Here is a 20752-nt window from a genome sequence, read left to right on the forward strand (position 1 = left end):
ACACCTGATAGATAACGTGAGGATGAAGACAGGAGAGGGCAGATGATAGAACTCCGGGCGTGCAGTTTGTAAAGAAAGGGCTTTCCTGCAGGCGGACACCGCTGGCCGCCGCCCTCTTAACCTTCCCCAGTGTGACGCGGGACGGAACCTGAAAAACTACTCGTTTTATCTGAAACTTGGTGTAACCAGGCGGGGTGTACTTTCATCTGCCAAGTGACAACCCTGGGTGGGCGGCGCCCGGCGACCCCCAAACCGAGGGCTCGCGCCGGCTCGGGAATGCGGAAGGGCCGCAGGACCCGCCGCCGATGGCGGGGGAGGAGGGCGGGCCGCGGGGCCCCGGCCACGCCGTGCCCGCTCCGGACCTCAAGGCCCGCGAGACACAGCGAAAACCCAGGCCGCGGTGGTCGGCTCCAGCCCCGCGCCGGGGCGGACAAGGCGAAGTCGGCCGCGGCGGGAGCAAGAACCGCGGCGCGTCCCCCGTCCTGAAGTTGGGTCCGCCGCGCCTTCCGGTGCGACTTCCGGTCCGCCTCCCGAGGCAGGAAGTGCCGGCGCCGCAGCTGTCGCGCCCGTTCCTTCGCTGGTCCTGTGCAGGCAGCCCGGATCCTGGTGCTGGTGTCCGGCCGCGGTGAGTGGCGCTCGCCCCCGCGCGCGACAACCCTGGGGTCGCCCCAGTGCCCTGCGCCTCCGGCTACCCGACTCCAGCCCCCGCCCCTGGTGCCGGCGGGCGGGCTGGGCGGGGGCTGTGGGACCTGTCTGTGGGCTGGGGGGGTGGTCGGGGAGGCGACCTTGGCTGCGGCCGGCCTGAGGCTGGACGTCGAGGGGTCGGGAGGCTCAGGCATTTGGAAACGGGCTAGGGAGCCGCCCTGCTGGCGGAGGCGGCCGGTCCCCGGCGCTGCGTCACCCGACGGTTTCACACACCTGGTGCCTCGGCGCCCCCCAGCTGCCCGCGGCCTGGTCGGTGGGTGAGGGGGGTCTGTGCCACATACAGGGCTGGGTGCCTTGGGGACACAGGGGGCCCGCTAGTATCTGGTTCTTGCCGGGAGTGCCGGGTTGGCACCGGCTGAATGGAAGGATTTCCGCAGGAGTTTTGGCTCTTTCGCAGCATCTCGCATCTTATAAAGATTTACTCCGTTTCTACCAATGAAGAAAAGAACAAATAGCAAAAATCAGGAAAGGTTTCCTGAAAAAACGAATCGTGACCTCATTGGAGGCCTTGGACTTAGCCCCGGGAGGGAGAACTTACTATTTCTGGCTGGATCTGTGGTAGGCGGTAACAAGACCAAAAGCTCAGAAGGTGGGAATTGTGTCTTGTGAAAAGGAAAAGATGGGGAGACTAGCCTGAATGGAACAGAACTGTGATGGATAATAGCTAGGAGTGGGTAGATCCGTGGGAATCTTTTCACAGATGTCTTGCAAACTTGACGAGAAATAAAAGATTATGTAAGAGGCATTAGGGAGTCATTTTGGATTCTTCACTAAGGGAGAGAGATATGAAGAAAAGGGTGTTTAGAGGATTAGTTTGGCAGCCTTGGTTAAAGATGGATTTGCAACTCTCCTTCCGTGAGAAAAGAATCATAGCACTTTAGAATTCAGAAGAACCTTATAGGTTATCTTTAGTCTTATAATGGAGAAGAGTGAAATCCAGCGAAGTGAGATAATTTGCCCAAGGTCACTTGAGGGGTTCACCTGGACCACCCATTTTCTCTGAGCATTAGATGGACTCTCTTGGAGCTTATGGTTAAGTACACAGCTTATTGTTTGTCCAGGCTGTGTTGAACAAAACAGCTTCTATGGTGACTGACTCGGTTTATGGTTTAATGAGACTGAGTTTGGGCAAGATAAACTGCAGCTTCTAAAGGACAGGTCCCCAGGTAAGGGCTGCTGGACTTAGGAGAGATAAAAGGACCAGGAGCCCCTAAGAAAGCTGGTTGTCAGTCTCCCAAGGTTCAAAGACAACGTGTATCTTGGGTTGATTTTGGCATCTTCTTTTGTTCTACACCTGAGCTGTGATGGCTTTGCTTATTACCTCCAGCCAGCTGCAAGGCATTAAGAGCTAGTGATACAAGCGCTGGAGATAGATTTCCTGAGCATGATTTTGCATCTAAGTTCTACTTTTTTCTATCTGTGGCTCCAGACAAATTATGTATTCTCTTTGCCCTAATTTTCTCATCTGAGAAATGGGAAAAATAACAGCACCTATGTCAAAGTGGTTCTGAGGATTATATAAGTTAATACATATGAAATGCTTAGACCAGTGCCTAGCACATATTTAGCACTCATTAGCTTTGTTTGTGTCAGGTATATAACAAGGAGTGACTGGTACATTTTGTTAAGGATCTCTTGCTGAGAGTCCAGTGGAGTTTATGGCTTGGAGAAAGGCATAATTGGGGAGTCAGACCTAGGACCTACCTTACAGAGGATGTATGTGTATGTAATTCTATCTGTGATTTTGAGGAGGCATATGTATTTGTTCGCTTGACTAGTGTTTACTGAGCACCAGCAATGTGTAAGACACTGTACTTAACCCTGCAACCCTTGGTAGATAGGCTAAATGCCATAAAAATGGACATGTAAATGACACAGCAATGGAATATGACTGGGCAGTAAAAGTAAAGGAAAGAACCACTGATAGATGCAGCGAGATACATAACTCTCAAAAACATTGAGTGAAAGAAATTGGACACATAAAGTATGCACTGTATAATTCCATCTATAAGAAGTTCAAAGACAGAACTATTTATGGTGATAGAAATCTGAGCAATGGTAGCCTAGGGAAAGAGTGATTGATTTGGAGAGAACTTTCTGGAGTCATGTTTGTTACTTGATGGTTGGTTACTTGGGGTGGTGGTTACATGGTGTACATCATTTTTAAGATCTGTACATTTCACCATATGTAAATTTTACTTTATTGTTTCACAATAAAAAGATGATAAGGGAGTAGAGACGATAGAAAGTTTACTACCAGTTGGGATGATCATAAAACCCATAATAAAGCAATGACAGCATTATAATGTATGTGATAAATGTTAAAATGCGTATAGCATGGGGAAAACTTCACCGCTGCTAAGAGAAAAGCTGTAAAATTGAGTTTGGCTCTAGAAGAGGTAACAGATACAATAATTTATGGAGCTGATTATATATCTGCCTACATAGGCAGGATAAAAACAATAATAAGTCATTGAGTATGTCAGGTTAATTTTGTGGAGTATTTTAATTTGATTATATACTCAACTCTCTTGATATTGCTGTTTACACTTGCTCACATACCCAGTCATTTGATCTTCCCAATTAGCACGAGCACTAGTCTTGACTACAGTAATAGCCATGGGAATTCACGAGATGTTCCTGCAGATGCTGATAGACCTTGGCGAAGATGAGAATTGAATCAGAAATGACCTTAGGTTTTAATCCAAGAACCATTCTCTACTTGTTTTGTGTTCATCCACTCTCAGACCTCACTCTGTACCTCTGTTCACAAATCAGCCTTGAGAAGAGACCTTCTAAACATCTTGTCCCCAGGCATCTCTGCTGTAGCATGGCTAAAACTTGAACTCTCTGTCATCCCGTTGCTCATGAAACCAGCTTCTCCTTCCTCCCCCAGTTACCTCATTTTTGAGTGGTGCCATTATGCTATCAGTTTTTCAACCAGTCCTTGAGAAAAGCAGTCATTCAAGACAAACTGAAGAAAACTCCAGTTAGAAAGCAAGAACTAGGAAATCAGCATAGTGATCAGCCTGAAGAAGAGGATAGAGGTTGGTGATGGGAATGTTGAAGAAGGAGTGACTCTGTTGCACTTAAGAGAAGAACCTTTTGAACTTGAGAGAAACCGAATGGAAGGGATTAAAGCTTGCTGATGCTGGGAGGGATTGGGGGCAGGAGAAGGGGACGACAGAGGATGAGATGGCTGGATGGCATCACTGACTCGATGGACGTGAGTCTGAGTGAACTCTGGGAGTTGGTGATGGACAGGGAGGCCTGGCGTGCTGCAATTCATGGGGTCGCAAAGGGTCGGACACGACTGAGCGACTGAACTGAACTGAACTGAACCAGGAATAAAAAATTTCCCTATCCAGTGCAAACGTGGCTTTGGCCCCTTCAGGGTTTTAAAAATTCTTTGGCTATAATTCTGAAATAAAGGCATTGCCCTATTAAATATTGTAGATGCCAAGGAAGCACAATGGCTTGATTAGTTTTCTATAGGTATATAAGATTATGTCCAAACTTAGCACCTTAAGAAGACACTACAGAGCTTCTGAGGGCCAGCAATTCCAGGGCAGCTTAGCAAAGTGATTCTGGCTGTCTTGAACTTGGGAGTCCACATGTCAGCTGGGTTTGCAGTTGTTTGACGGAGGATCCACCTCCAAGATGGCTGACTCACCTGGCTGGCAGGTTGCTGCTGGCAGTTGGCCGGCGGCCCCAGTTCCCTGCTACATGGACTGCTCCGTGGGGTCGTGTAGTGCCTTCATGACCTGGTGCTGGCTTCCTCCACATTAAGCAGTATGAGCGAGAGCATGGCAGAACCTACAACATGTATTATGACAAAGTCACACCCCTTCATTTTCACAGTGTCCCGTTGCGTATGAAGGGTGGCAGAATATACTACCCCAAAATATGCCACTTTGGCCTAAAAATTCTTTTGAGCTGAAGGCAACTAAAAAGAGGCAGACACAAGAAAATCTCTTTGCCCACCCTCAGTTTGCCTGAAGGGCTTCCCAGTGCAAGAGAGGCAGGAGATTCAGGTTTGATCCCTAGGTCTGGAAGATCCCCTGGAGAAGAAAATGGCAGCCCATTCCAGTATTCTTGCCTGGAGAATCCCTGGTGGGCTACAGTCCTTGGGGTTGCAAAGGACCCGACCGAAGGACTGAGCACAGGCTTCAGGAAGTTTGCCAAAAGGCAGGACACAAATTTACAAAGGTCTTCTTTCGCTCTCTACCAGGAAGGACAAAAGTTGTTAGACAACTTTAGACTCTTAGAGGGGAAGGCTGGACTGAAACCTGCAAGGGAAAACTTGCCCTTGTTTACACTGTACTTTTCACCTTCGTCCCTAGCCTCTCCCCTTCACACACACCTTTCTTCTGGCTTTAGCTGAAGATGATATTGAAGCCAGAGTTGCATTTTCCCTGGGTATCTCCCAGGTAAACATGAGATATACACCTTAATAAACTTGTTTGATTTTCTTTTGTTAGTCTATTATTACAAAGTGTCAGGCAGAAACTCAGAACCAGTCAGTGCCTTCTAAGTGGTTAACTCAGTGATTCTTAACCTTCACTCTACATTGGAATCACTTGGTGCATTTTAAAAATACCAATTCATAGGCCTCACCTATAGACATTCAGTTTCGGTTGTACCAGACCAGGATCTAGACATCACATTTTAAAACTTTCCAAGGTGATTCTGATGTGCAGCCAAGGTCGAAACCAGAGGCTAACTGCTGTGAGAGCTGTATCTACCTGCCATATGGTAGCATCATGTTGCTGCCTGAGATGCTTCTTAGGAAGCTGACAGAATGTGCCATAAACACCTCTCCCAGGCTCCCAATAAAGCCATAGAGGCTGGATGAAGTTCTCAAGCAATTGCTGCCTGTTAATGATCACGGTGCCCATGTTTTGATTTGCACAGTACTATTGCGGGTGATTTTGCAAATATTTAGACTATGATCTAAATATGTTGACACTATAACCACCTGTACCACCAGTATTCCTATATCCCTGCCCTTCTTTAACCTCTGTGAATACTACATACAACCTTTAGTTCACTCTGTTTCAGAAATTTACAAAAATAATAGAATAAAAATTTTGAAGAGGAACTGAGACTTGTTTTATTGCTGTTAAGGCTGATTCACTACTTTATATGCTGTGTTCTAAATGGATATTTTTTGTAACTAAGGATGGAGTTTGGTGGGTTTTATTTGTTTGATATTTATAGGTCAAGTAGTAATTTGACAGTTGCAGGTAAAGATGTCAAGCCTTTACCTGTCATGTCAAACCAAGACAGATACTAGTAGGAAATACTGCCATTTGATGAACCCAAACCAAGGCTGCAACACTGCACAGCTGCGGGAGGTGCCATTCGTATTTTATTCCCTTCCCATTCAGCTGTGCACTTCTAATCTCTGCAAATAAATTCCCCAGAAGAGCTGGAATTTGAAAACTCAGTTTCACTGGGAATTACATTTAGAGGAAAGTAGCTGTTCAGGAATGTTGGATTAAATTGGTGAGTATTGAAAGTTTAAGAAATATTTTGTGGTTAAAAAAAATAACTAGAGGGGCTTTCCTGGCACTCCAGTGGTTATGGCTGCAGTGGAAGTGCAGGTTCAGTCCCGGGTAGGGCGACTAAGATCCCACAACCTGGGCTCTGTGGCCAAAAATAAAAGCTAGAAGAATTACATGAAGAATATACAGGTAAAATCACCTTGAACAAATGCGGTTGAAGTCTAGGTCTGCCACCAGGTGACCATGGGCAAGTTGTTTGACATCTTTGCTATTCAGTTCCTTCATGTGTAAAGCGGACATGTGAAATGTAATTCAGCCGTGTGCCTAGCACATGAGTCACTCAGCAAATGGGAGTAGCCGTAAGTTGAGTAGACCTTTAATTCTCTGGTGCTAAGGTATTTGGGGCTAGAAAAATAAAAACAAATACGTGAGTTGAGAAACTGCATGGTGCTTGGTCACATTCTAGACATTTGGTGTTGCTGAAGGAAGAGGAGAAAGCAGAGAATGGCTAGAGAAAGGTCATTCTAGAGTGGAGAAAGGTGTGCATGCTTAAGAACTTGTACTCTGTCCTGTAGGCATAGGTGGAGGGCCAAAGAGTTCTCAAAAGGGAATGATGTGGTCATTTCATGTTTTACACGCCTCTGGCTGGAAGATAAAGAGTAGTTGACAGGCCACCAAGAGGCAAGGAGGTTGGTGTGTTGGCCATAAAAATATTCTAGACAGAGGTGATGAGGGCCCAGAGTAGGGTGGTGGCAAGAAGAAGATGAGCGAATCTGATATATATTTTAAGAGGCTGGGCCTGTTTCATCGGGGAGAGGGACAAGTCAGGGATGACTCACGGTTGTCTGGCTTGGTGAGGGAGTAGGTGATTGTGCCATCAACTGACAGGAACCAAAGCTGAGAAAGGTTAGGAAGGGAAGGTAATTCATTTTCTAACACGTTAATTCCGAGGGTCTGTGGGACATCAAATGAGTGCCTCACACCAGCACAAATGGCTGTTTGAGGCCACAGCCCAAGGGAAGGATCTGCCCTGGGAATGCAGACGTGGGAGTCACAGGTGTTGTCAGAACAGAGCCGATGAGATCATCCACGCAGAGTTAATTTAATGAGCCGTTGACTGTGAGAATGCTGAGGAACGTGAATATTTAAGTGAGTGGAGGAGAGAAGCGCCTAATAAGAAACTGGAGGAAGACCAGACATAGAAATAGAACTGAGAGGAGGCCTGAGAGACCAAGTCAGACCAGCATCTTACTTCAACCAGGTGTCCCAAGCTGATGTTCAGGAGTCTCCTTCCTAAGAGAATGAGGTCTTCAAGGATGGGAACCTGGGGCTTCTGTTCCTTTTGGGACAGTTCATTTCTGCTATTACAGTTCATCAAGGCCAAGGGTTGCTGACTCCGGAAGAGAAGAGGGATAAAATGGTGTCAAATACAGCAGAAGACTTAAATGGGATTTGGCAAATGGAAAGTGCTTACAGTAGAGAAGAGAGAGCCAGATTGTGGTGAGTAGGAAGAGAGAAAGTGGAGAAAGCCAAGATGTTTATCTCAGGAGTTGAGAAGAAAGAGGAGGGAAGTTTCTTTGGAGGCCAGAGTTTGTTTCAGATTGATTGTTTTGCTACAACTTTGCCTTACTTTTCAGCTGATGTTTTATTATCACTTGATATTTTATATGTGTACTTTTATGGGTACCATATACAAATATAAATGTACACTAGTTTTAAATGAAGTGAAGGTCGCTGGGTCGTGTCCGACTCTTTGCAACCCCACGGACTGTACAGTCCGTGAAATTCTCCAGGCCAGAATACTGGAGTGAGTAGCCTTTCCCTCTCCAGGGGATCTTCCCAACCCAGGGATCGAATCCAGGTCTCCTGCATTGCTGGCAGATTCTTTACCAGCTGAACCACAAAGAAAGCCCAAGACTACTGGAGTGGGCAGCCTATCCCTTCTCCAGCAGATCTTCCCAACCCAGGAATCTAACCAGGGTCTCCTGTATCGCAGGTGGATTCTTTACCAACTGAGCTATTAGGGAAGCCCAGTTTTTAAAGAAAAAAATCAACTTTTTTCTTTTTAAAGAAATCATGGTATTACTACCTTGAGCCATATCTGCTCTGTAACGGGTTTTGACTGGGAGCTCAGACTTGCTCACTGTATAATGGCTTTTCTAGCCTTACTGGGTTACCTCTCTCTTCTCAGCATCAGCTTCTTCGACAACTCCAGCTAAGGTTTAAGATGTTTAAATATACTTTTGGGTTAGCTGTAGGGTTAGCATGAAACAATTGACTGATTTTTTTTTTTAATAAAGATTTTTCTCTGGGAGATTTTTCTAAATAAATCTATTACAGATACAATTTGTTGATACTGAGGGAGAGCACTAATTCTTGCCTTCAGATCTACTGTCTTTTATATCTTTTGAATCTTGGAGAAATAGAATCATAGAATTTTTAGCATGAGAAAGAATTTTAATCCCACAGTTTTGGAATGTGAGAAATAATTAAAGAGTCAAGTGCCTTGCTAGTGGATCACATTCTGTGTCCGACTTGACCTTCAATATAACTGAGGTCACATACAAGCCAAATTACAGGAAGGGGAAGAAATTAACATTTATTCAGGCCAAGTGTGCAAGGAGGGGAAGGAGTTGGAATGTCAAGAGTAAGGACTCTTAAGGCTGATGTGCTTCAAAACTGCAAATGGACTAAAACAATACAGATTTAAAGTCCAAGTCTGGAAGGCCTAGAGACCCAGGTCCAGAGTTCCTCTGCTCAGCCACTGCCCCCACCAGTCATCTGCCTTTGCACTCTGTGGCTTCAGAGTTAGAACAGTCCCAAGGCCTCTGTCATTTCTGACACCAAATTGCAGTTTTGGTTCCCTGAAATGACCAATGCTCAGGTTCAGTATTCGCTAGGACTCACTGAGAACTGTGACACCTGTAGTTCTGGTTTATTACAGCAAAAGGACTCAGACTAAAATCAATCAAGGGAAGAGATATGCAGAGCCCAGGAGAATTCCAAATGCTCAGCTCCCAGTGGTCTTCTCCATGGGCAGTATTGATTCCTGGTAAGATGTGACAGTGTGCACGGACTATTGCCTGCCACAGTATTGTCTACCCTTGCTTGCTAGCTGTAGCTTTTGCTGGGAATCTGTCCCCTAGCTACTGTCCACTGCTTCTAGGCCAGTCTCAGTTTCTGAAGTTTGTCTAGAGGCCAGGCTGATAACACCTGACCCCAAGACCCCAGATAAACGTGGCAGGACATCCTAAGGACTTAAGAGATTACCTCCCAGGAGCTGAGGACCAAGGCCAGACCTCTTTTGGGGCAAAATTAAATTCTTTACTATATAAGAGCCATTAATTTTTTTTTTTTAACCTAATGAGGGAGTACCTCTCTCTTAGGGCCATTGTGAACATTGAACAAAACGTTGGATCAAAAATTTTTTCTGTGGCCTTCCCTGGTGGTCCAGTGGTTAAGACTCCGTGCAAACAAATATTTAAAAAACAATTTTTTCTTCTGGTGTCCATGGTAGCTAGTAACGGTAAAGCTGAGATTCGAACTCAGCACTTTTCTAATTCTAAAACCAATAGTCTATTTGTGTTGTGTTTATTTACATCAGTTGAAACTGCAAATACAAATGGAATAAGGAAATTCCCTGGCAGTCCAGTGGTTAGGACTCTCACTGCCAGGGACTCAAGTTTGATCCCTATTTGGGGAACTAAGATCCCGCAAACTACGTGGTATGGTCAAAAAAAAAAAAAAAAAAGGGAATGAGAAGTATCTATTCTATTTGGTAAATTATTGGTAGGAGAGTATTAGAGGCTACCACTAAAACTATATTACAGAGAACTGAGGAGTGTTTGGGAAGATGAGAAAATGGAGAGATTTGACAATTAGACTACTATTCTAAAAGTTTTGTCTAGGGAAATGGGAAATGAAGATGTAGCTAGAAGGGATACAAGATTAAAGATATGTTTTGATTTTTTTTTTAAATGAGAGCCTTTTGAGCATGTACTTATAGTGACTGTACTAGTCTCTTTGCATATATCTCATTTAATTCTCACTTCTGTTAGAGTAGTTATTGTGTTTTGCTCTAAAACAGAATTTAGTGAGCTTCTCTAAATTTTGAAGCCGTATTTTGAAAAAAACCAAGGCTCAGAGAGGTTATGTAATGTTGGTGGTAAAATGGAGTTAAAAGGTATACCTGCTGCATAGGATTGTTGTGAGGGTTAAATGGGGACGGTCTTTGTGAACTGAGATGTCCACTTTGGAGTGTTAAGGGGAGGCCCCTGTCTTCACAGCAGTGCTTGGCACACAGTAGCACTCAGTAAGTGTGAGCTGTTGCTGCATGCTTCAAATCTCATTCATGTTTAATAAAAATGAGTTTCATGAAACTTGGGGGAAAGCTACATCAGTACTTGCCTATTTCTTCAAAACTTCCTTTTTCATAGATGTTTTTTGTGACATTGGAAATAAAGTTTACATGTATAACATAACCCAGATAATCATTCTATGTTGAGATATTTTTACTCACTAACTTTAGGTGTCATGAGTCCTTTTCTTTACTTTGTGCTTTATGCCTATTGTTTTGCTTTATGTTCTTTTCTTTTCAGTTCTAGAATTAAACCGCCACCATGTCGAGCAAAAAGGCGAAGACCAAGACCAAGAAGCGCCCCCAGCGCGCGACCTCCAATGTGTTCGCCATGTTTGACCAGTCCCAGATTCAGGAGTTCAAGGAGGCCTTCAACATGATTGACCAGAACAGGGATGGGTTCATTGACAAGGAAGACTTGCATGACATGCTTGCTTCTCTAGGTAGACTTTTATGTTCTTAATATGCCTGCCTTCTCCAATATAAACGTTAATCAGCATTTTATGAGTTAATTTTTGTGTGACATGCAATTATCCATCTCAGAGGCCTGTTGAGAGATGTTGGGTAGGAGATGCCCTACTGAGGCGGGGCCAGTCACAAGAGGATACGCCTGCGGGGGTGCAGGCCTGGCAGCCTCTGTGGCTGGGCAGGTTCCATTCCTGTGGCTAAATATAAGTCCACTAGGTAAAAAACGGGAATGGCTAGGTGGCAGAATACCAGAATCTTAAACAAAAGTGGCTAATAATGTAGTGTACTAAGTAGTAAAGGTTGAGAACAGGTTATAAGAACAGAGGTGACAGTAATAAGTGATCATGATCATCTCAAGGAGGAAGGCCAGGTCTCCTAAAAAAAGCGGGGGGCAGGGGGCAGAACACAAGGAAGGGGACTTTCACACCTTATAATAACTTCTTTATAATTACAGAAATGAAAATGTAAAAGTACGGGATTTATGGATTTTTATACATTATTTGGGTTTTCCCAGTGGCCCAATCTGTTCGCCAATGCAGGAGACTCAAGAGACACGTGTTCGATCCCTGGGTTGGGAAGATCCCCTGGAATAGGAAACGGCAACCGACTCCAGTATTCTTGCCTGGAAAATTCCATGGGCAGAAAAGTCTGGCAGGCTACAGTCCATGGGGTCACAAAGAGTTGGACACAACTGAGCATACACACACTCAAACACATTATTTAACTATAGTTGATTTATAATATTGTGTTAGTTTCAGGAATACAGCTTCAGATTCTTTTCCATCATAGATTATTATAAGATGCTGAATAACATTCCCGTGCTGAACAGTAAATCTTGTTGCATGTCTATTTTATATATTTTGTATATAGTGATGTGTATCTATTAATCCCAAATCCCTGATTTATCCCTTCCCCACTTCCCCTTTGGTTACCATAAGTTATTTGCCATGTTTGTGAGTCTGTTTCTGTTTTGTTGAAGTTCACCTGTATCATTCTTTTTTTAAGATTTCAAGTGTAAGTGATTTTTTATATTTGTCTTTCTCTGTGCCTTACTTGATTCCCTTAGTATGATAATCTCTAGGTCCATCCATGGTGCTGCAAATGGCAATATTTCATTTAAAGATACAAGATTTAAACCAAACAGAAACTACCCTCTGTCATTTTGGTTACGTGGGTGTTAATTTATTATTCTTTATGTGATTTTGTTGTTTTGATCTTAAGGAAGGAAGGGAAAGTCCTCCTTGTCCTGCCTGAGTCAGCACTGATTTCATGGTTAGTAGAAAGGAGTGTCAAGCCTGGGGGCAGGGGACACAAGTCAAGCATGGCCCACAGTTAGGGTCTGTACTTGAGTGTTTTCTGTGTTAGACTGAGAGCCATAAACAGCTCTTCCAGGGCCAGGGACAAAGGGAGAAAAGGTGTTACTTCTTTTCCTTTTAGTAACCACATAATTTCATTCCCCTATTTCACTTTTAATTTTATTCTCCTAACATTGTTCTGAAAATATTTTAAAATTTGTTTTTAATTGGAATATAATTGCTTGCAGTGTTGTGTTGGTTTCTGCCTTACAACAATGTGAATGAGCCATAAGTATACATATGGCCCCTCCCTTGAAAATTTTTAAGCTAATATAAAGATGAAGGAACAGTATAATGAACATGCTTCCATTCTTTACCCAGTTTCAGTGGTTGTTAACATTTTGCAACATTCCTCTTAGTCAGAGTGAGAGTGTTAGGGAAAAGGGTATGTGTGGGGTCCGGCTCCTCTACGCCCAGAAGCAAATAAACAGGCCAGGTTGGTGGGAAGGGAAGTTTGCTTTATTTCAGACACTGGCACCTGGGAAGGGAGGCCAAACATCTGGCCAAAGGCAGACTCCCCACCCCTGCACTGGCAACCAGTGGGGCAAAAGCTTTTGTAGACAGGAGAGGGCTACATGTAGAAACAGCTCAGTCAGCCCTGACAGTCATCTTCAAATTGGTCATTGATGGTCTGACCAGAGTCATCTTGGTTGTTTTAAGCACAGTTACTCTTCAGTTCCAGGATTCCTTTGTCCCTATTTCTTTGAGGCCAGTTCTCCAAATTGTGGCAGCTTTGTTCTGACAGAATGTGGTCCATTGGAGAAGGGAATGGCAAACCACTTCAGTATTCTTGCCTTGAGAACCCCATGAACAGTATGAAAAGGCAGAATGATAGGATACTGAAAGAGGAACTCCCCAGGTCAGTAGGTGCCCAATATGCTACTGGAGATCAGTGGAGAAATAACTCCAGAAAGAATGAAGGGATGGAGCCAAAGCAAAAACAATACCCCGTTGTGGATGTGACTGGTGATAGAAGCAAGGTCCGATGCTGTAAAGAGCAATATTGCACAGGAAGCTGGAATGTCAGGTCCATGAATCAAGGCAAATTGGAAGTGTTCAAACAAGAGATGGCAAGAGTGAACATTGACATTCTAGGAATCAGCAAACTAAAATGGACTGGAATGGGTGAATTTAGCTCAGATGGCCATTATATCTACTACTGCGTGCAGGAATCCCTCAGAAGAAATAGAGTAGCCATCATGGTCAACAAAAGAGTCCGAAATGTAGTACTTGGATGCAATCTCAAAAACGACAGAATGATCTCTGTTCGTTTCCAAGGCAAACCATTCAGTATCACAGTAATCCAAGTCTATGCCCCAACCAGTAACACTGAAGAAGCTGAACAGTTCTATGAAGACCTACAAGACCTTTTAGAACCAACACCCAAAAAAGATGTCCTTCTCATTATAGGGGACTGGAATGCAAAAGTAGGAAGTCAAGAAACTGACAAAATTTGCCTGGAGTAACAGGCAAATTTGGCCTTGGAATATGGAATGAAGCAGGGCAAAGACTAATAGAGTTTTGCCAAAAAAATGCACTGGTCATAGCAAACACCCTCTTCCAACAACACAAGAGACGACTCTACACATGGACATCACCAGATGGCCAACACCAAAATCAGATTGATTATATTCTTTGCAGCCAAAGATGGAGAAGCTCTATACAGTCAGCAAAAACAAGACCAGGAGCTGACTGTGGCTCAGATCATGAACTCCTTATTGCCCAATTCAGACTTAAATTGAAGAAAAGTAGGGAAAACCACTAGACCATTCAGGTATGACCTAAATCAAATCTCTTATGATTATACAGTGGAAGTGAGAAATAGATTTAAGGGCCTAGATCTGATAGATAGAGTGCCTGATGAATTATGGACGGAGGTTTGTGACATTGTACAGGAGACAGGAAGCAAGACCATCTCTGTGGAAAAGAAATGCAAAAAAGCAAAATGGCTGTCTAGGGAGGCCTTACAAATAGCTGTGAAAAGAAGAGAAGTGAAAAGCAAAGGAGAAATGGAAAGATATAAGCATCTGAATGCAGAGTTCCAAAGAATAGCAAGAAGAGATAAGAAAGCCTTCCTCAGTGATCATTGCAAAGAAATAGAGGAAAACAACAGAATGGGAAAGAGTAGAGATCTCTTCAAGAAAATTAGAGACACCAAGGGGACATTTCATGCAAAGATGGGCTTGATAAAGGACAGAAATGGTATGGACCTAACAGAAGAAGAAGATATTAAGAAGAGGTGGCAAGAATACACAGAACTGTACAAAAAAGATCTTCATGACCAAGATAATCACGGTGGTGTGATCACTCACCTAGAGCCAGACATCCTGGAATGTGAAGTCAAGTGGGCCTTAGCATCACTACTAACAAAGCTAGTAGAGGTGATGGAATTCCAGTTGAGCTATTTTGTATTTCAAATCCTGAAAGATGATGCTGTGAAAGTGCTGCACTCAATATGCCAGCAAATTTGGAAAACTCAGCAGTGGCCAAAGGACTGGAAAAGGGCAGTTTTCATTCCCATCCCAAAGAAAGGCAATGCCAAAGAATGCTCAAACTACCACACAATTGCACTCATCTCACACGCTAGTAAAGGAATGCTCAAAATTCTCCAAGCCAGGCTTCAGCAATACGTGAACCATGAACTTCCAGATGTTCAAGCTGGTTTTCGAAAAGGCAGAGGAACCAGAGATCAAATTGCCAACATCCGCTGGATCATCGAAAAAGCAAGAGAATTCCAGAAAAACATCTATTTCTGCTTTATTGACTTGACTATGCCAAAGCCTTTGACTGTGTGGATCACAATAAACTGTGGAAAATTCTGAAAGAGATGGGAATACCAGACCACCTGACCTGCCTCTTGAAAAACCTATATGCAGGTCAGGAAGCAACAGTTAGAACTGGACATGGAGCAACAGACTGGTTCCAAATAGGAAAAGGAGTACGTCAAGGCTGTATATTGTCACCCTGCGTATTTAACTTATATGCAGAGTACATCATGAGAAACGCTTGGCTGGAAGAAGCACAAGCTGGAATCAAGATTGCCGGGAGAAATATCAATAACCTCAGATATGCTGATGACACCACCCTTATGGCAGAAAGCGAAAAGGAACTAAAGCTTCTTGATGAAAGTGAAAGAGGAGAGTGAAAAAGTTGGCTTAAAGCTCAACATTCAGAAAACGAAGATCATGGCATCTGGTCCCATCACTTCATGGGAAATAGATGGGGAAACAGTGGAAACACTGTCAGACTTTATTTTGGGGGGCTCCAAAATCACTGCAGATGGTGACTGCAGCCATGAAATTAAAAAACACTCCTTGGAAGAAAAATTATGACCAACCTAGATAGCATATTCAAAAGCAGAGACATTACTTTGCCAGCAAAGGTCCATCTAGTCAAGGGTATGGTTTTTCTGGTGGTCATGTATGGCTGTGAGAGTTGGACTATAAAGAAAGCTGAGTGCCGAAGAATTGATGGTTTTGAACTGTGGTGTTGGAGAAGACTCTTGAGAGTCCCTTGGACTGCAAGGAGATCCAGCCAGTCCATTCTAAAGGAGATCAGCCCTGGGTGTTCTTAGAAAGGACTGATGCTAAAGCTAAAATGCCAGTACTGTGGCCACCTCATGCGAAGAGTTGACTCATTGGAAAAGACTCTGATGCTGGGAGGGATTGAGGGCAGGAGGAGAAGGGGACGACAGAGGCTGAGAATGCTGGATGGCATCAGTGACTCGATGGACGTGAGTCTGAGTGAACTCCAGGAGTTGGTGATGGACAGGGAAGCCTGGCGTGTTGCGATTCATGGGGTCACAAAGAGTCGGACATGACTGAGCCACTGAACTGAACTGATGTTGTGGGTGGTGTCTGGTCATCGTATGGTTAGCTTCTTCACCCTGGTGTTTTATTATCTATAAGATGGCTCCCACAATGTGACTCAGAATATTATCTGTAGCCCCAGAGAAAGAACTAAAGGTTCTTGACTGTGCTGGATGACATTATTATTTGGTCTCCTTTGACTGTTTTCCTTTGATTCCGCATTTCTCGTTTCTCCGATTAAACATATTTTCTGACTAAACTTATTCCACAAACAAAAGGCAGGCAGAGGATACGGTGGAGGTCAAGTTCTGTTTCAAGAGTGAAGACAGGATCCGACTTGCTGACTTGCAGGCGGGGTGGTTCCCAGTGTTTTCCGCACTCTGAATCACTAAATGTACTTCAGGTCACTACCGAAGAAGCCCACCAAGGAAAATTATGGGTCTTAGTTGCATTACAGAGGTTGAACACTCAGCCTGTTCCCTCCTAGTAGATGTTCAGTTAGCTTTTGTTGGGTGAAAGGGTTGTGGTACAATAAGAGGCTGACTTTGAGGACTTCCATTTGGGGAACCCATTACCTTTTAAATCAAATTATATTAGACTCCTTGAATGGGTCCATAGGTGCCTAGCCTAAGCCAGTTCATTTTAAACCCCTGTGTCTTCTTTGTACCCAAGTACTCTTCACACTTTTGGGTTATACTTTTTATCCCCAAAAAATTGGTGCAAGAGAATTGGGTTAGGCCTGAAGGTAGAAAAGTAATGGTTCTTTTTTTTTTTTTTAAACCACTTTCACTTATTTAAAGAATCTTGAGATTAATTTGGGGCTGATTTTGTATTGGTATATTGAATAGGTGTACTGAATGAAGATTGTAATGCAATAAGATGGATGCCAACCTGGCACTTAAATTCCACTCAGATTCCCAGGAGTAAAGCTTACATATGAACCATGGTTCTAGCATGGACTATCATTAGAGCTTAGTTGGGTATAATAGAGACATACTGACATACATGTTCTTTTCATGGAGAATTGTACAGACTTAATGCTGGAAGGGAAACCTGGAATTTAACTAGTCAAGTCGTTTTACAGATAGAAAGTAAATCCTGGACAGGTGCCACCCTCCTCCCAGGCATGCAAGCCAGGGGCAGAACTGGGGTTCAAACCCACTGCTCCAGACGCTTCCTTCAGGGCTGCTTTTCCCACGCCATGTGGACTTCACAAGCGCTGGGACCGAGGAGGCTTTTTGTTACTCCCACCAAATGAGGCCATTCCAGGGGAATTTCTCCCAACTTCCAGCGGAAGGTCAGGGGAGTTCCCTCCCACTGACATGTTCACTGTGGTTTAGTTGCTAAGTCATGTCCAACAGGGAGAACAGGGAGACATGTTCACGGTTGGAACTGAGGTTAAGATTTCCCATCATGAACAATGCTAAACAAGACTGCATTTCAACACCAGTAATGGCATCTGGGCATGTGTCTGACAACCAAAAAGAATGTAATGTAACAATGTTTAAAATGAGCTCCCAGTTCTAAACCAATCTAATAGTTTTAGCTTAAATGACTAACTTATAAATAGTTTGAAGCATACCAATTATGGCTACGTGTACCACAGTTAGAAACATGAATAGATTTTTTAAAATAACCAATATTGAAATGTCCTGATGGGTCTTTAATGTTATCAACATTCAGAATGTGCTCATGTGGCATTGCCTGTTTCATAGTTTCACGTGTTTGTTTTGTTTTGTTTTGAATGAAAAATAGTGAAGAAGAAGGAAATGGCAACCCACTCCAGTATTCTTGCCTGGAGAATCCCATGAACAGAGGAGCCTGGTGGGCTGCAGTCCATGGGGTCACAAGAGTTGGACATGACTTAGCAACTAAACCACAGTGAAGGAAAAGTTGTAGAAAGTATCAGTGAATGGACAATCTAAGCCCAGAATGCATTTTTATAATGGTATATCTAAGATTTTTTTATGTTATGGGCTACCCTTATGGCTCAGTGATAAAGAATTACCCTCCCAGTGCAGGAGACTCAGGTTCGATCTCTGGGTCAGGAAGATCCCCTGGAGAAGGAAATGGCAACCCACTCCAGTATTCTTGCCTGGAGAATCCCACAGACAGAGGAGCCTGGCAGGCTGCAGTCCACAGGGTTGAAAAAGAGTTGGACACGACTTAGTGACTAAACAGCAAACAGCAACAGCAATGTAAGTTAACTGAAAAATTAACTGAAAGGTTAGTTTTATGTCATGGTGGTGTAACTTTTTAAAAATACATTGTGGAACATAACAATAACAGAATAGTTATTTATTGAAATGAGTTCTTTGTCCTTAAATGGGAAAATGTGAAATTTTACAGGGAAGAACCCAACCGACGCGTACTTGGAAGCCATGATGAACGAGGCTCCAGGGCCCATCAACTTCACCATGTTCCTCACCATGTTTGGGGAGAAGCTGAATGGCACAGACCCAGAAGATGTCATCAGAAATGCTTTTGCCTGCTTTGATGAAGAAGCAACTGGTGAGCACTCTTTGTTATGCCCTGGCCTCGTTCCAGACTGTGTAAAACAGTTTTTAGGAAGTGAGAAAAATTAGTAAAATAAATTTTTTTTAAATGAATAAAGGGAAACCATCGTTTGTAATAGGACAGTTGACCGAGAAGGGCCAAAACACAGGTATGTAGGTCATATAGCTACACAGTGTGTGGTGTTAACCTTTGAATTTGGTTCTGAGGATCCATGAAAGCCAGAAGAATTGGCTGTTATATAGTATTTCTTAGACACTGAAAACTACGTCTTCAGGAGACTTTAAATCTCACCAAAAAGTATGGTCACTAACTTGAACGATAAAACCTTAGGTTTTTCCCCCTTCGTATTTAAAACTGAAAAAAACCTGATTGTTCCATTTTCTTACTCCTTTCATTTTCTGCTTTGCTTCTGCATTAACCCTCTGCTCAGCCACTCACATCTCCTCCTCAGATACACCTTGCATCCTCCTTCCTGCCTCTCCATCTCAACCTTTTAAAACTGCACCATCCTTCATTTGGTCTTAGAAACACACTGCCCTTCTATCCTATATCTGATATATATATATATATGGAATACAAAGGTTTTTTTCCTCCTCTGGAAAATACTTGCTTCAAATTAATTTTGTAAGCATATGATCTACTAACTCAGCTTTTAAAATTATTTAATATTAATAAAGAACTCTAAAGACAATAGGAAAACATAATGATATGGTTACATATTGCTTTACTTTTGTTCATGTAAATGTGTAAGTTATGTAATATCTTGTAAGATTGACCAGCTTGAGAACCAGATCATTAGAATGCTGGGCACTGTTCACAACTCCCTTTTCTCTGCTGCCTTCCAGGGACCATTCAGGAGGATTACCTGAGAGAACTGCTGACCACAATGGGAGACCGGTTTACAGATGAGGAAGTGGACGAGCTGTACAGAGAAGCACCTATTGACAAAAAGGGGAATTTCAATTACATCGAGTTCACTCGAATCCTTAAGCATGGAGCAAAAGACAAAGATGACTGAAGGAACTTGAGATGAAACTTTCCAATTTGTCTTACTCTATATTGTTTCCTAGAGATTCCCCCCAACCCCCATAGACCTGTTGCATGCAACTTTGATTCACAGCTTTGCCTTTTTTTTTTTTTTGGTGTATTTATTCTAGACCTTCCTGCCACTTAGCACTTGTATAATCAGACTGCAAATGGGGATGAAGTTGTAAATTGTATTGAAAAAAAAAAGAGATTGCAAATAAAAATCAACAAATGTGAAAGCCCAGGAAAATATATCCGGTATTTCTGGTTTTGCTGGATTTTTACATTTTTATATAATAAAAATGCTATTTTGAAATAAAGATCATGCCGACTCAAATGGAATATAATGGAAAGTTAAATACCTAGTAGTTGGGGGTAGTCCTCTTTTTAGATTTTCAACTTCATATAATTCAGATTTCACAGGAAACCTGACTTTTCACAAACATTGGACAGTATTTTTAATATAATTTAACATCATTATATAGTAAAAACTAGTTATACCTTAGTTTCTTTCATGCTTCTAGTCAGATGTTTAAATTACTGAATGATAATACAGAATGGAACCAAGAATACATTGACCATTATCTTATTCCAGGTCTAGGAATAGGAGGTAAAATAGTTACATTGTATAAAGCATTATATGCAGGCGATTTTCATTGAATCCTCCCAGCAACCTTGTGAGATAGATTTCTGTTATTTCAAGAGGAAAAAATGAGTTCTGAGGAGTCGAGTGATTGATGTGAGGCTCTACCAGACCTGGGATTCCAGGCCAGGGTGCCCCCTCCAGAGCGTGGATGAAGAGACCACCGTGCTATCTCTGAGAAGCCTCAAATGCTTAAAAGGTCACGGCGTTTTCATTACATTCTAACATGATTTTATAGTCATTGAGATTTAAAATAACTTGAGGGACATTGTTGGAACAGAATTCAGAAAATTATATACCAGGTAAAAAAAATAGAAGACCAAAGACTATACACCAACAAAAGTCTGTCTAGTCAAAGCTTTTTT

General features: G+C 42.9%; 1 protein-coding gene across 1 annotated transcript; it reads left to right on the forward strand.

The window, feature by feature from the left end:
- Positions 1 to 503: 503 nt before the first annotated feature.
- Positions 504 to 20024, forward strand: LOC138097436 (myosin regulatory light chain 12B). The gene is made up of 4 exons (XM_068993593.1): positions 504 to 625; positions 10811 to 11012; positions 18551 to 18712; positions 19564 to 20024. Exons 2-4 carry the CDS (start codon positions 10832 to 10834, stop codon positions 19734 to 19736), a joined length of 516 nt encoding a protein of 171 aa, XP_068849694.1. The 5' UTR covers positions 504 to 625; positions 10811 to 10831; the 3' UTR covers positions 19737 to 20024.
- Positions 20025 to 20752: the final 728 nt, after the last annotated feature.

The sequence above is a fragment of the Capricornis sumatraensis genome, chromosome 21, assembly GCF_032405125.1.
Source record: "Capricornis sumatraensis isolate serow.1 chromosome 21, serow.2, whole genome shotgun sequence".
Lineage (NCBI taxonomy): Eukaryota > Metazoa > Chordata > Mammalia > Artiodactyla > Bovidae > Capricornis > Capricornis sumatraensis.